Raw genomic sequence first — 16,354 nt, 5'->3', positions numbered from 1 at the left:
AACACTGCCATCTACTCACTGCCTCTAGTTAGAAAACAGGCTCTTTGAAAAGCGGCTGAGGTTGCAGCTTCAGAGCTTTTGCAACATTTGCGTTTGCGATCTGTCGATTGATTTATCACGTGAAGTAAAAAGGCAAATCTAAACAGCACTCTTGGGGCCACACAACCATTCGCGGGCTGCGAAAACGAACCGGCCTTGTAAACATACAATCAAGCAAAGAGGCAAACCGGCAGAAGAGGCCTTCGCCTAACTTTTTTCCAGACGCCCAATGCTGTATTAAGACAACCAGGCAAACCAAAGCAGCATCCAAACCAAAATAAATAACTGGGGATTTCTGACACCGCATCTTCATCTTTAATCTTTCCCAACACCATACAACAGGATAGGGTTTGTTTGCCTTGGACGCCCCAAGAGGCGGTCTGGTCACCTCCTTCCCTGGGCCCTGCTTCATAGACCACCAAGCAAGGACTCAATTGTTCGCCCGGTGTGTGCCTCCATTATATCGTTTAAGTCGGCGCACGTGATACAGAGGCGCAAACTTGCTACACTTTACTCACTTCCCTGAGCTCCGCCGCGCTTGGACCCAAACAATTCCCAGGGAGGGGCCGAACGCACGTCACCGAGGCTGGACGACCAACGCTCAGGGTTTTGCCCTAAGGAGAGCGAGTCCCTAGCCCTGCTGGCTGACGGCAGCTTACCCATTTGTCCAAGGGGACCTGGGCGAGGGACCCGGTGCCCTGGTACAGATCCAGGCTCAGCTGCTCCAGGCTCAGCTTCTCCTGCAAGAAGTGGCCCAGGTACCTCTGCAGGAGGTACCGACAGGCCCTCTTCTTGATAGACTCTGAAAATGGCCAAGGCATGTTGGTGAGGACTGGCGGCTGGGAGGGCCGGGGCTGAGCGCTGCGGCCACTCCGGGATGGGACCCGGGGTCCAGGCAGAGGCGGCGCCTCGGGGTCCGGCCGGCCGGAGTCCCCAGGCTGCGGGGGGGTCTAGGTTCGCGGTGGCCGCTGCATGCCGCTTCGGCGCCGCCGTCTCTCAGGGCGACCCCATGGCCCGCGTCGCGTCGCGTCGCGTCGCTCGCACTAGGCCCGGCGGGAACGGGTCGCTGAGCGGAACCCGGCGGCCCAGGCCGGAGGCTTACACAGCGCCCGGTCGGTCCGGAGAGAGTATGCACGAGGGTCCGAGGGCAGACGGCGGCGCGGCGGCGGCGGCGGCGGCGGCGAAGCGGACTCCGACTCTGCGCGACAAATTTGTTGTCATCTACGAGGCGCGCTCCCGCCGCCGAGACGCTCCTGGCACGTTCGCGAGACCTAGACGACCCTCCCCCGCCCCCCGCGCGCGCGCGCGCGAGCAACTGGCGCAAGCGGAAGTGACGCCATACTGTGGGGCTGGGAAGTCAGGGAAGAGAGTCCGGGCAGGGGCACTTCCGGCGGCGAATGGGCGGGGCGGCGGCGGGGGCGGGGGCGGTGCCGGCGCCGCGAGTCCGGCTCCAGACGCCTCGGTACGAGGAAGAGGAGAGGAACATGGGCGCTCGCAGGTAAGGGGGCGCGCAGGCTGCGGGCCGTGGGCCCTGAGCTCGCGGTGGCGGCGGAATGCGAGCGTACATCCGCATTCGGCCTGACGGAGGCCTGGGGGCGGGTCCGGCCTGGGCCGTCCTCCGGGAAGTGGTGCTCCGGGCGGGCGCCGCGGGTTGCAGGGCGATGATGACTGGAGAGACTCGGCGTTTCTGGCCGGCTTCTGGCCGGTGCCTATTGTCAGCAAGTTGTCCCCCACCTCGTGCTGGCATTGTTTGCAGAGCGTCCTCGGGGCGTAGTACTTGGCTGTTTGCAGAGCGCCGACGACCAGGAAACTTGGCGTTCGGGTTCTCTGGGAAAAGCCGGCGCCTCGCGACCCCGGGGGCGGAGGGGGCACCGCAGCGGAGACTTTGTGCTCGCCGGGAGATCTGCGCAGCCGTATTTTTACCTTTTAGGGGACAACCCTGCCGAGGCACCGCTGCCTCCTTGCTGAGGCAGCCCCTAAAAGGCCGGGAAGTCTGCTGTCCTGGGTTACATTCCAGACACTTGACACTGAGCCACCTTGAACGATCGATCGCTGCCCTCTCTGAGCCGTTGCCGCCTCAGCCAGGTGTGAACAGATTAATATCATAAACTCGAGAATTGAGGGAAAGGAAATGATGCGAGCAGGGAAGGAACCTAAACGGAGTCCTGGACTGAGGGGATTGAATTAAGGAATTCTGGTCCATGAATGCTACATCCTCAGAATTGGTTCTTTTGGTTTGGTTTGGTTTGGTTTGGTTTGGCTTTTGTTTTTGTTTTTGTTTTTTTGATACACTCTCACGCTATGTAGCTCCAGCCGGCTTTGAACTTGTTATGTAACCCAGACTAGCCTAGAAATTAGGGGTCTTCCAGCGTAAGTCTCTCCAAAGCTGAGATTTGGGGCTTGCACCACCACACACCACTCAGACTCTTTACCTCGGTTGTAAGACAAGGCCTCTCATGTTTAAAAGATGGTATTTTAGTTAGAGACGTGGAGAAATCGAGGAAGTGGGACACGTGGATGCCTGAGTTCTTTTCCAGACAAGACCACCACCTGCAAGGCTCATCACAGCAGTCATGCTTGTAAGTTCCAGGAACTTGAGGAGGGAGGAGAGGACGGAATATGTGCTGATGACAGATTTAAGGAGCGTAGACCATTGCAAGGATCTGATTTGTGCTCCTGGTAAAATAAAGAGAAATACAAGATAATCTGGCCTAAATTTGCTGCTTACAGTATCAGGTGCAGGGCTTAGAAGACTCAAGTGAAAACAGCCAGACCAGCACCAAAAGAACTTTGCAAGGGATCCAGATTCCATTGTTCCAACCAGAATTTAGCACTGAAGATTGGAACCAGCTGGGTTCTAGGTATATTTTGACACTAATAAGGCATGCTTGCCAGGCATTGTGAAGCAAACTTTAAATCCCAGCCGTAGAGAGGCAGATGCAGACGGCTCTCCTTAAATTCAAGGCCAGCCTGGTCTACATGGGAAGACCCTGTCTCAAAGAGAGACCAAGCCTTACAAGTAATGACATTTCTCTTTGTAGTATAAGCAAAGCAAAGTGGCAAGTCTGGAATGGAACTTTGCCTAATTCAGGCCTTGGAAGTTTTGAACTGGACTTTGGGCTTAGTTCTATGACTGTTGTTAACACGGTTTCCTGAACAAAATATAAAATTACATTCAGGCTGTCCATAGATTCCTGCACTTACAGATACCCCACCACCACCAAAAAAAGTGATGATGAAAGATCCCACAATTAGCTGAGGGGTAATGGCACACACCTTTAGTCCCAGCACTCAGAAAGCAGAGACAGGTGGATCTCTGTGAGTTCAGGACAGGCTCTAAAGTTACAGAAAAACCCTGTCTCGAAAAACCAAAAAAACAAAAACAAAAACAAAAATCCACAATAACAAGCATACTACACCCAAAGTGTTAAGTGTGCTGCCTTGTACATTTTATCCTTTCTAGGCAAGATTCAGCATAGTTAGGATTTAAGGACAGTCATCGAACTTTTAGCTCAAATGTGATTCAAACTCATCCCAAGTCATAGGACTGTTTTTTTAAGTTTAGCTTTGGCAAGTTCCTAGTGTAGAATGCTGGCACCCTGACATTCACTGAGGAAGATGAAGATAATTACTCAACCAAATACTGTCAGCTTTGTAAAAATTACAAAAGAATTCTCGGTGGCAGGTTAGAAGGTGCATCAAGTCAAAATAAAAATAATAGTCTAAATAGGGATCCACACAGTTCACTGTGAGGTGTTGATTATTTTGAAGAGTTGCCTGGGAGAACTTGGTGGAGCATATCTGTGATCCCAGCACCTGGGAAGTAAAGACACAAGGACCAGGAGCTCAATGTCAGCCTTCATTATATACCAGGTTTGAAGCCTGCCTGGGTTGATGTGACCCTGTCTGAAACAACAGTGAAAGATCACAGGCCAATGACATGGTTCAGCAGGCAGAGTCACTTGCTGCCATGCCTGATAACCTGAGTTCAGTCCCCCAGGCCCTACATGGGAGAGGGAGAGAACCAGGTTCCCCCAGTTGTCCTCTAACCTACACAGGAGCACCATGGCATGAGCACAATACACACACACACACACACACACACACAGAGAGAGAGAGGGAGAGAGAGAGAGAGAGAGAGAGAGAGAGAGAGAGAGAGAGAGAGAGAGAGAGGAATAAATATATAAATGTGAATTTTTTTAAAAAAAGACTTGTACAGAACAGGACTACAATGTCAAGGCTGCCATGCCCCAGCAGCAGCCATCACTGCATGTGTAAAGAGCACGGAACCTGGAGTTTTAAGGTCTGGAGCTGCCTTTCTCCTTTTAAGGTAACTTTGAACAAGATGGTGTATGCCTGTAATCACAGCTTTTGGGAAGCAGGAGGGTGGCTCATTCAAGAAAGGCTACCATTGGCTACACAATGAGACTTTATCCCAATGAAGAAGACCCAGAGGACTGAAGAGATGGCTCAGTGGCTAAGAGCACTTGCTGCTCTCCAAAGGACCCAGATTTGTCCCAGCACCCATGTCAGGTAGCTCATGAGACACACACCTACAAATAATTAAAAATAATAAACTTTGAAAGCAAACAGGGCCAGGCATGGTGGTCCACACCTTTCTTCCCAGCACTCCAGAGGCAGAGGCTAGCCTGTTCTAAGTAGTGAGTGCCACACCTGTAAGGGATACATAATGAGACTCTGTTTCAAAAAAAAAAAAAAAAAAAAAAAAAAATACTGCATATGGGACTGGAAAGATGGCTTAGCTTAAGAATCACTAGCTGCTCTTGCAGAGGCCCCAAGTCCCATCTGGTAGCTTGCCAGTCTAACTCTAGTCCCAGGGAATCTCATACCCTCTTCTGATCTCCTCAGCACCAGGCACTTACTTGACACACAGACATACATGCAGGTAACACTCTCATACACATAAAATAAACTTGGTGGGAGGCTGGAGAGATAGCACTGAGGTTAAGAACACTGACTACTTTTCCAGAGGTCCTGAGTTCAATTCCCAGCAACCATATAGTGGCTCACAACCATCTATAATGAGATCTGGTTCCCTCTTCTGGCTTGCAGGCATATATGCCAACAGGATACTGTATGCATAATAAATAAATGAATCTTTAGGGCTGGAGAGATGGCTCAGTGACCCAGGTTCAGTTCCCTCAACTACATGGCAGCTGTCTGTTATCTCCAGTTCCAGGGCTTCTGACAGCCTCTCACAGACATACAGGCTGGCAAAACACCAATGAATACAAATTATTAAAAATAATTGTTTTAATTTTTAAGAAACAGACTTGTAATATGTACTAGTAAGCAGGAGTGGGGAGATAGGCATGAAACCTGGGCCTTACACATACTCAGCAAACACTCTACTGTTGAGCCATATAGCCAGCCCTAAGAGATCCGCCCCCTTTGGAGACAACATCTCATTGTCACCAAGGTTGAGCTAATATTTGCAGATGGCACTCTTAATTCACCATCTTTCTGCCTCGTGTCCATGAATCCTGAGTTTACAGATGTGACACCACACAGGATCACTCTTGAACTTGGTGTGTACCCAGCACCACTCTGAACATGTCGTGATATTCCCCTACCCAGCCCTGTCAGCGCCATTTAAAGGTAGGTTTTAGTGTTAGCTTCACTTCAGAGAGAAGGAATGTGGAGCCTCTTGCCTGAGTCCCAGAGCATCCAGCAGAGGGTCCTGCCCTGGCCAGTCAGCTTGGGAGCCCACTGAGCACAGCAGCACACTGCCGCTGGTCATACTGAGAGGATTTTTCCAGAGTAAAATGTAAGACAAAAATAAAGGGCATAAGGTAGTATATCATTCCTGCTGCCACCTGATGGTTGTGGTGTCAGCTTAAAAGCCACGCTAGCTTTAAAGTGAGTATTGGTGATCTCTGCTCTGTCAGACACTTCCTTGTGAAGGAAGGGACATGTCTGTCCCTTCATCTCTGTGCATCACAGATGAATCTCCCAATCTTCCCTTCTCTGAAGTTGCAATACAATAAAATAAAGTCTAGTGAAATAAAAGTGGGGAATAAAAGATCCAGCAGTCAGTATCTTGATAGTTTCATGAATCTTTAAAAACAGAAATGGTAGCACAGCCCAGACGTCACCAACAGATGGAGAAAGCGGAGCCCTGAGTCACTTATATGAGTGTTTTAAGGATCTTCTCCGGACTCATCCTACAAACAACGGGGCTCTGGAGAAGAGCACATGGTGCTTGTGGAGCTCCGGTCTCTGAAGGTCTGGCCACAGAGGACTGCCAGGGTGGTGGAGCAGTCATGGTTTTAAAGGGAAGCGGTGATGCTTTCTGAATTATTGTATGTGCATTGGGTGTTTGGCCTGCATGTGTGAATGTGTGCTCTGTGTGAGCCTGATGTCTGAGCAGGCCGGAAGAGAATGTTGGGTCCCCTAGGACTGGAGCTACAGGCGCTTTGGTTGGTTGGTTGGTTTTGGTTTTGGTTTTGGTTTTTTCGAGACAGGGTTTATCTCTGTAGCCCTGACTATCCTGGAACTCACGCTGTAGACTAGACTGGTCTTGAACTCACAGAGATCTATCTGCCTCTGCCTCCTGAGTGCTGGGATTGAAGGTGGGCACCATCACCACCCTGCTGAGTTACAGGCTTTTGTGAGCTACTATATGGGTGCTGGGACTCAAACCCTGGGTCTTCTGGAAGATCAGTCAGTGTTAGCTACTGAGCCATCTCTCAGCCCCGGGGGATTTGTTTTATGTAGGTTAGAATATCCCGCTGCTTATAGTTCCAAGAATCCAGTTTCCTGGAGACCTATATAGTAAGAATCAGTACTGCCTAGCTTGGGGGGGGGCGCATTTTATTTTTTTGGTGCTTTTGGTGCTTTCTTCTTGGAACCTCAGCCTCTGGTTTAAGGGTTACAGGGTCACTGCTTATGTTTCTTTTTGAAAACTCAGGTTAACACCCTGCCTGCATACCTTCACCCCAAGCTTGTCCTTAATCAGTGGAATACAGCGCAGTCGTGTTGACTTGTTCTGCATTACTGTGACGTGTGTGTCTCTGTTGTGGCTGCAGTTGGAGTGCAGAGTGATTATAAATCAGGCTAGAAATAGAAATAGACATCTCACAAGTGGCTCTGACTTAAAATCATACATTTCACTGACTGAGCAGTGAAGCTCTTGGAGAAGACCTGCGTTCAGTTCCCAGCACTTACTTGGCAGTTCCCACCATCTCAAGTTCCAGGGACTCTGACACCCTCTTGTGGTCTGTTTGGGCACTACATATAATTGGTGCACATATAATTTGGGCACTACATATAATTGGTGCACAGACAAACACAGGCAAAACACCTGTACATATGAAATAATAATTTTTAAAAGTTTAAGTATATGTGTGACAGAGCCATTGAAAACAAATATAAGAGCTGGGTGGTAGTGGCACATGCCTTTAATCCCAGCACTTGGGAAGCAGAGACAGTTGGATCTCTGAGTTCAAGACCAGCCTGATCTACAGATCAAGTTCCAGGACAGGCTCCAAAGCTACAGAGAAACCCTGTCTCAAAAAAAAAGAAAAAAGAAAAAAAGAAAACAAATGTCAATGATGTTATAGGATATAAAGATTAAAAAAGGTTAGAACTTTACCAAGATTCTAAACAATACTAATTAGCATTGATTGTTTTGTTCCCTTTTTTTTTTTTTAAATAGCCATTTAAAATGAAGTCAGTTTGAACTTCTCATTTTCTGTGGAACAGATGCTACTGGTTACTTCAGCTGTCAAAGGAACAGCCTGGCTTCTGAGGCAGTGCTTCTGCTTCCTCTGCCCAGTGTCTCCCAGTGTGTCACACATCTATCTGTGCATTGCTCTTTCGTACTGTAGAGAAAGTAGACTATGTGATAGTTTTCACTGCTGTGGTGAAGAATCTGACATAAACTGCCGAAGAGGAGGAGAGCTGCGTTTGCCCCACCCCAGAGGTTCCAGCGGAGGAGCTGTGGACTGACTGCGTCGCTTCTCCTAACATGAGGCACAATGTCATTCAGAGGGGGGCTGCAGAGCAGGGCTACTCACCTTGTGACAGCTGAGAAAAGACCCTCGGGGGACTCCAGCAAATCTCCACGTCACAAAGTTTCTGTCATCCCCCAGCAAGGCTCTATCAAGGAGGATAAAGTCCACTGATAAGGTCAAAGCCTTGTGACTGAACCAGGCTTGTATATATGAGCCTTTGTGGGGACATGTCATTCCAAACCATAACCAAGTACTAAACACTGGAACTGTCACATTGCTTTAGCTTGCATGTGTGGTGCTGAGGACTGAACCCACAACTTTATTCGTGCTGGAGAAGAGCTCTAACATGAAGCTACACCCCCAGCCACTACTACCTCAACATTGTTGTTAATTCTGAGTATGTATACAGGCATACACTCATGAGGACAGGGGCCTACAGAGGCCAAAAGAAGACATGGCAGCTCACACCTGTAACCCTAGGCCCCCCGGGTGGAGGTAAGAAACTCAGAAGTTCACCCCATTCTTGGCTACATACTGAGTTCTAAGCCTGTGTGGGCTCCATGAGACCTTAACCTCCCCTGCCCCCCAAAAAAGGCAAAATTAGCATGCAGTATGAGTTTTTAACGTATATAGAGGAGAGCATGTGACAAAATAGCCAGGGTTATATAGTGTACTCTGGTAAGGTTCCTGTACATGAAGAGCAACGTAACATCTGTCAAAGCTACATCGTGGTAAAGCATATGTCTTAAATGCTGAAGCAACTACCAGAAACACAAAGTTACAAGTATTACATACTTGTAGTCCCGGCACTGTGGAGGAGCAGGAAGTTCAAGGTCATCCTACACTTCATAGCAAGCTTGAGGGCAGCCTAGATACATGTCTGAAGGAGGAGGAGGAGGAGGAGACGACTAGCCAGCTAGACTGTTGTTTTCACCCCATGCAGACCCTTCTAACGCTTTCTTCCCCTTAAGAACCCCTTGTGCCATTGGACTGCCCTGAGTCAGGCCCCAGCATAAATGGTCTCACACAGTGGAGACTACTGTCCAGTGTCCTTGTTCTATAGATAAGAGCACCAGGAGCCCAGAAAGGTTTTATGGCTACCCAAGCACAGAGACACTTGGGTAGAGCCTGTAGTTGAACCACGCATAGAGTTGTTGGCTAGATCAGCTCTTCACACTTGAGCATGTTTCTTTGTTTATGATTATTATTGTATTTGTGGTTTTAATATCTGTGAAAATATTTCACAACTGCCTTGTTCCCCAAATTAGACTTTAAACTACTAGTAAATATTTTGGATTGCTAGTCTGAGTCTTAAAGGACAACCTGGTTAAAGGCAGGCCTAGTGGTGGTGCATGCCTGGATCCCAGCCCTGACAGGAGATGAAGCAGGTCAGGGCCAGTCTAGGTAACATGAAGCCCTGTCTAAAACTGAGAAATCAGACAAAACATTATAGATACATGGGTAAATGGAGTTAAAGCCCTTCATTAAGATACAGTATTAGGGCTGGAGAGATGGTTCAGCAGTTATGAACACTTGTTGCTCTTGCAGAGACCTGGGTTCAGTTCCACACACCCACATGTGGATCACAACTGTCTGTGACAGAAAGCTGTATGTATTGCCTGACTCCATGGATAATGGAGAAGAAGCATTACATGCAGGAAAGGCCAATGCATACACAGTGTTGTGGACAGAGCACTGACCTTCCCACAGGGAAACTGGCCCAGTGCAGTCATCCTGCCACCGGGTCGCTGACTGCTCTGCTACCAACAGATTTGGCACTCAGCAGTAGCCATAGCTAGGGCAGCCTTGGAGAACACAGGAAGGGACTACAAGCAAAGGAAGTCAGGTGGCCTTGGCAATTGGAAACCACAAGGAAATACTCAGTTCTCTGAATCCTTCAAAAGGAGCAAGCCATGGGGGTATCTTGATCTTATGCTTCGTACCTCCAGAACTTTAAGAAAGTGAAGGTGCTCTTTCAGTTGCTGTGGTGATGGTCATTTGCTCCAAGCCACTGCGTTTGTGGCCATTTGTTGCAGCAGCAACAAGAAGCTACTAGCAAACGCATATTGATAATCAGTTCTACAGAAACATTCATCGTCGTCGTCGTCGTCGTCGTCATCAGGCTTCTGTCTTTAAGATATCCTTACCTCCCTAAAGCTGTTGGCGAGCCAGACCAGCCACTGCCTTTGATTTGGATAGATTAAGCAGTGAGAATGCTTCCATGGCCAGCCACGTCAGGGGACTGTACTGGCTCCAGTAACTGAAAAATGCAGAGGTTGGGGAAACTGGCTGGGCTCTGCTCCTCCTCTGTTTCTTGCTGTTCTCTTGTCAGAATTGTCCTTGGACTCCTGTCCTTGTCTCAAGATGTGTGCCAAGAGTGTGCCATGACTGGACTAAAAAGACCACAAAGAAGTCAATGTACTAATTGGGACTACAACTGAGTTATGGAGTCAGTCTGAGCCACACCCACCAGCTGACCTCACTCAACAGGGAAGAGGCATTATTCCCCTCAGAAAAGCTTTCCCTAGAAACGGAAAAGGCAGTCCATAAATAGTAAAGTCATTACAGCCAACAAAACAGTAAGTTAGAGCCACACCCACCAGCTGACCTCACTCAACAGGGAAGAGGCATTATTCCCCTCAGAAAAGCTTTCCCTAGAAACGGAAAAGGCAGTCCATAAATAGTAAAGTCATTACAGCCAACAAAACAGTAAGTTAGAGCCAGAGATAAGGAGATAGTGGTGATTAAGAACACTTCCCTATTCTTGCTGGGCAGCCAGGTAATGAAAAGACATGATAAGACAAATCTATCAGAAGTTGTAATGGGATGCATGGAATCTCCTAGGTGTCTTCTCCTTGGAACTTAAAGCTGATTATTGCCCAGGAACCATGTGGTGACCTACTCTGCCAGCCCGCAAGGCCCACGTCCATGCCAGTGCCAGGCTCCTGTTTTTTACAGGAGTAAAACAGTTCTTTAGGAACATCTTTTTCATGTAATAATTATTCTGATGTCTGTAACTGAGGTGAATAGTTACCAAGATAAAGACATGAGTTGCATGGTGTTTAGAGGCTAAACCTTCCAAACTGTTTTTGTTTTTGTTTTTAATTGAACCAGAGCCACGATGGTAAGAGCACTGAATCCTAACCACTAGACCACCAGGAACCAAAGAGAATCTATAAACTACATTAAATGGTCATATCTATAAAACCAAACATAATTGTAAGTGGTGTGTTAACTGAATAAGGGAGACATGTTTAAAGAAGTATAGTGACCCAGTGTTAGATTTTTCGGTACATACATCTTCTTGCTTAGGTGTGATTTCACACAAACTGGGTTTGTTTCCACCTGTAAGCTCCGAAAAGGTGTTTACTCCAGGAAACACATGTTAGGACAATGAGTTCTTGTTCTTCGACTCTCAGACTGACAAAATTAAAAAGGGATTGGAAAACTGGGGTTCCAAGTGCCTAAACAGTGAGTCAGTCAGCAAGGCTTTGCCCTTCAGTGACACCTGTTGAAAATTAACATGGGTGTGACTTTGCAGTGTCCCAAACATCTAGTTAGAGAAACAATTACACATTTAAAACTATGCACTCACTGGGCGTGGTGTATACCCTTAATCCTAGCACTTGGGAGCAGAGACCAGCCTGGTCTATACAGTGAGCTCCAGGAGACAGCCAGTACCATATAGAAAGTGCCTGTCTCAAATAAATAAATCTATGTACTCATAGTGAAATAGCTAAAATAGCTAAAATGGTGTAAGATCAAAATGGGAGTTGACAATTTATGTCTGGCAGGTTAGCTCAGAGGATAAAGGTGCTTGCTGCCAAGCCCAGTGACCTGAGTCCAATCCCACAGGCTGGAAGGAGACAGCCAGCCACATCAGGCCATGGCAAGCATGTGTGTCCATATAAATAGTTGGGTTTGTTTTTTCAAGTTTTAGAGAAAAAAATGAAAGGGTTTTTTTTTTTCTAAAAATTCGTAGGTATCTATAATTTTACTGTGGTTAAAAAAAATACTGGAGCCGGGCATTGGTGGCTCACACCTTTAATCCCAGTACTTGGGAGTCAGAGGAAGGTAGGTGGATCTCTGTGAGTTCGAGACCAGCCTGGTCTACAAGAGCTAGTTCCAGGACAGCCTCCAAAGCCACAGAGAAGAAACCCTGTCTCGAAAAACCTAAATAAATAAATAAATAAATAAATAAATAAATAAAATACTGGAAATGGTTTTAGGCAGTATTTTCCCTGAAAAAAATGTTAGTTGTGTGTGTGTGTGTGTGTGTGTGTGTGTGTGTGTGTGTGTGTATGCATGCTCGTGCAAATAACTGCCCATCTGTTTGTGTGTGCGATACTCCCATGGGTAAGGATATCAGAGGCCATCAGGTGGTGGTTGGCCACCCACAAGCCCTGACCTTCGTCCTCTCTCCACTCTCAGCACTGGGGTCACAGGTGCACTTGCCACCATGCAGGGCTGGTTACATGAGTTGCTAGCATTGAACTTGGGTCCTCATGCTAATATAACAAGTGACTTACAAGTGACTTATCTGCCAGCCTGTGTTTTGTACTGAGTATCAATTGTAAGGCTTAGTTATTTTAATCAAATATAATTTGAGTATTTTTCTATTTTAAAAATATTTGTTACTACTTTTTCTTTTTTGCAGAATGGAGACAGACTATAACCCCGTGGAGCTGAGCAGTATGTCTGGGTTTGAAGAAGGCTCCGAGCTCAATGGATTTGAAGGAACAGATATGAAGGACATGCGGCTAGAAGCTGAAGCAGTTGTAAATGATGTTCTCTTTGCTGTCAACAGTATGTTTGTCTCCAAAAGCCTGCGCTGTGCAGATGATGTGGCTTACATCAATGTGGAGACAAAGGAGAGGAACAGATACTGCCTGGAGCTCACAGAAGCAGGGCTCAGGGTAACGCACTTTTATCTTTAGAAGAAGAGAAAAGCATATCTTTGCTACTTTATCAGAAAGGATAGAGAAGGACATTATATAAGAACTAGTCATGGGTATCTTCAAAAACACGTAAATGTTTTCCCCCAAATTTTGGTTAATTTAATTTAATTTGGCCGTATTTTGTTGGTCAAAATTTTGATCAACATAGAACAGTTGAATTTGAGGGGTAAATACATTTCCAAAGTATTGGTTCAGTTACTTGAATTATTACCACCCAAACAAATATCTTTCCTTCCTGTGGCTAACAGCTGCATCTCCCAGAGTGGGCTCTGTGCAGTGGGTGCATTTGTAGTTACTGTGCTAAAAGACCTTAGCTTGCCTTTCACAAGTGTATTTCCCATCCATACGAGATGTCTGAGCAAGGCTGGCAACTAGATGCACGTTATACAAGCCAGAACCCACATAAAAGTGGCACTTCACAGTGTTGTCATCTGATATGATATGCCATAGTGTGTGTGTATGTGTGAACACAATTTTTTTTTTGTTATTTTGGTTTTTTTGTTTTTGTTTTTGTTTTTTTTTTCAAGACAGGGTTTCTCTGTGTAACCCTGGCTGTCCTGGATCACTCTGTAGACCATGCTGTCCTTGAACCCAAAGATCCACCTGCCTCTGCCTCCCCAGTGCTGGGATTAAAGGTGTGTGCCACCATGCCCAGCCTTTGAGTGTCTTCAAAAAATTAAGGAAAAGAAAAAGCAGCCAGGCATTTTTTTTTTTTTTTTTTTTTAATATACTCAGAGGCTGAGCATGGTGGTGCACGGCTTTATTCCCAGCACTCAGGAGGCAGAGGCAGGTGGATCTCTGGGTTTAAGGACAGCCAGGACTGTGTAGCAAGATCCTGTCTTTAGGAAGGAAAGAAGAAGGGAGGGAGAGAGGGAGGGAGGGAGGGAGGGAGGGAGGGAGGAAGGAAGGAAGTGCTTAGAGGTAGAGCCCTTGCCCAATACATATGTGACCCCGGGTTCACTTCTCAGCAGCAGGCTGGAGTGGGGAGGCTCTGTCACTAGTATCTTTATTGAAAGCAGGTCCCTCTGTGTGGTAGATCTCCACTACGTGTGGAATTCAATAAGGGTGTGTGCTGGAGAGAGCTCTGTGATTAGGAAAGCATACTTCTCTTGCACCCATTTGATTGCCAGCACCCACATGTCAGACAGTTCACAGCTACCTGTGACTGCAGCTCCAGGAAGGAGGCCCAGAGCCCTCTTCTGGCCTCCATGGACAACTGCACTTGGGTAAACACAGGCTCACATACACATAATTTAAAATAAAAATAAGGATTAAAATGACTTTGAGATATCAAGAATGAAGTGCTGCTTTTGTGTTGCTTTCGAGATTTTTATCACTTGAAAGGGGAAGGTGAGCAAAGCAAGCCTCTTGGAGCGCCATGGGAAGCATGTTCCGGGGAGTGGCCTGTCGGTCACACACTACCCCTATAGCTTGCTAAGGGCTGTTTTGAAATGCATGTCTTCTGCTGAGAAATAGTGTCACTCCATAATGAGCCATTCAGACACGTGGGTCTTGCCTTCTGTACCAGGATGGAAGCCGATAAGCGCTCACTGCTGCCCTTCTCTCGTAGGTGGTGGGCTATGCTTTTGACCAGGTGGAGGATCATTTACAGACCCCTTACCACGAGACAGTCTACTCCTTGTTGGACACGCTCAGCCCCGCCTACCGGGAAGCATTTGGAAATGCACTGCTTCAGAGACTGGAAGCTTTGAAAAGAGATGGGCAATCATGACTCATTTTCCTTACAGTGGGGCTACTGCTGGTGTAGAATGCTAACATAAGACTTGACATCCTTGCATATAATCACTGTAGAAAGTGCACCGTCGGCTTCATGTGTTTATCATCCCTCTCATGTAGGCCTTTGACTCAGATCATAATTGACTCATAAATTGTCTCAGTTCCAGATTCATTTAAGGGAATTTCAAGGCCATTACTCTAACGCTATCATTACACTCTGATTTCTCCACACAGCCTCTACATTTCAATGCCTAATCAGCATTTCATTCTCTTATTACAGGGCTTCAATGCTGCCAGCACTCTTTTACATAGGAATCCTAGATTTGCACAGTGATATAGAAATCAGAATCACCTGACTTCAGACCTGAATTCAGCCTGCTAAATCAGGGGTTACTACTAGCTTGGACTGACTTTAGGAATGGTTATTTTGTTCCTGGCCTTATTGGAAACAAACTGACAACTAGTTTCCCCTGCACAAATTTGGAATTTACTGTTCCACTTAATCTACTCACATTACCAAATGGACTGGTGAAAATGAATTGCTTCTATGTTACTTAACTAGGATGAAATGAAAGGCAGGGACAGAAATAGTTCCCTATTCCTCCTTTGCAACAGCCAACCAACCTAGAGAGGACAGACCGTTAGCAAATGAATGTAACAATGACCCATTTCCAAGATATCTAAGCACATGAGCAAATAGAGGAATAGGCCCCACTGTATCCTCAGTGTGTATCATTTCAAAGGAAGGAGATCCTGGTTTCCTAGGAAACAATATTTTGGCCTGTGTTGATTCTTATTCTGAACGTTTGTTTACAATGTACAGTATATATATATATATATATGCATATATATATTCAGAAAGTATTTTTGCTTCAACGCTTACTTTCTATAAAGTAGCGCTTTGGTATCCCTGCAGCACCCCCTCTCCCCCTGCAGTGGGACAGTGCTCTGTCTCATTGCCACATGTCCAGTTGATAGGAGTGCATTGTAAGGTTTGAAACCAAAGGACGAATGAAGCATTCAGAAACTTGATATTTAAAAAAGAGATGCTCTGTATTTTATATTTTATTACAGTCCCTGGTGTTTATAAACTTAATAAAACACTTCATGCTGCTGCATGTTTTCCAGTGACGAGCAGAAAGGACCTGGGTGTTGTTTTGTAACTGTTACCCAGAGCAGCTGCTTCGGAAATGAGTAGCAGCCATTGGCATCTGGGTGCACCTTCGGTACATTCGTCATCACAGATGTTTTTGTCATGGGTTTTCAACTGGGCATTTTTAGCTTCTGCAGATCATGTGACGGAAGGTGGTGGGGTAGAGGGCTTGGCTATCTTAGGTAAGCACTGGGCTCAGGATGGACCCGGGACAATTAGGCTCCCTCGGCATTGCCGACACCAGCGGAGATCACCGGGTGCTTGAACTTGGCTTTAGGAGGCGCTCATGCTGGCATGATGTTTGGGAAACGAAGCCCAACTTAGGGCTGAACTTTTTCATGCTTAATCTCAGGCTAATGTAAGAAAATAATGTTTGTAGAGTTTGAATAAAATTGTTTACTTGCTTTTGAGTTGAATATAAAGTGATCGTGTGTTTAAAAATTGAAATTGTTCATTTTGTGATAAATGACTGATTGCAAGACCTGTGCCCA

At 46.6% G+C, this 16,354-nt stretch overlaps 2 protein-coding genes across 10 annotated transcripts in view; one reads left to right on the top strand and one right to left on the bottom strand.

The window, feature by feature from the left end:
- Nucleotides 1-888, bottom strand: part of Atg2b (autophagy related 2B) — a 73,921-nt gene extending 73,033 nt beyond the window's left edge. For all 3 annotated transcript variants that reach the window (XM_035445487.1, XM_027416331.2, XM_027416332.2), the window contains exon 1: nt 699-888. In XM_035445487.1, coding sequence (XP_035301378.1) covers nt 699-860 — 162 coding nt within the window. In that variant the 5' untranslated portion in view covers nt 861-888. The remainder of the gene's footprint in view (nt 1-698) is intronic.
- On the top strand, nt 725-16,285 carry LOC113835722 (GSK3B-interacting protein). Of its 7 annotated transcripts, none has more exons than XM_027416340.2 (3): nt 725-856; nt 12,673-12,931; nt 14,544-16,285. In XM_027416340.2, exons 2-3 carry the CDS (start codon nt 12,674-12,676, stop codon nt 14,703-14,705), a joined length of 420 nt encoding a protein of 139 aa, XP_027272141.1. In that variant the 5' UTR covers nt 725-856; nt 12,673; the 3' UTR covers nt 14,706-16,285. The 7 variants fall into 7 exon arrangements, with proteins under 7 accessions (XP_027272141.1, XP_027272140.1, XP_027272137.1 ...); XM_027416339.2 differs by having other exon boundaries at nt 726-864; XM_027416337.2 differs by lacking the exon at nt 725-856 and adding an exon at nt 1,415-1,537.
- Nucleotides 16,286-16,354: the final 69 nt, after the last annotated feature.

The sequence above is a fragment of the Cricetulus griseus genome, chromosome 5 (genome assembly GCF_003668045.3).
Source record: "Cricetulus griseus strain 17A/GY chromosome 5, alternate assembly CriGri-PICRH-1.0, whole genome shotgun sequence".
Lineage (NCBI taxonomy): Eukaryota > Metazoa > Chordata > Mammalia > Rodentia > Cricetidae > Cricetulus > Cricetulus griseus.
The sequence above is the reverse complement of the archived record's forward strand: the minus strand, read 5'-3'. Positions and strand labels throughout refer to the sequence as shown.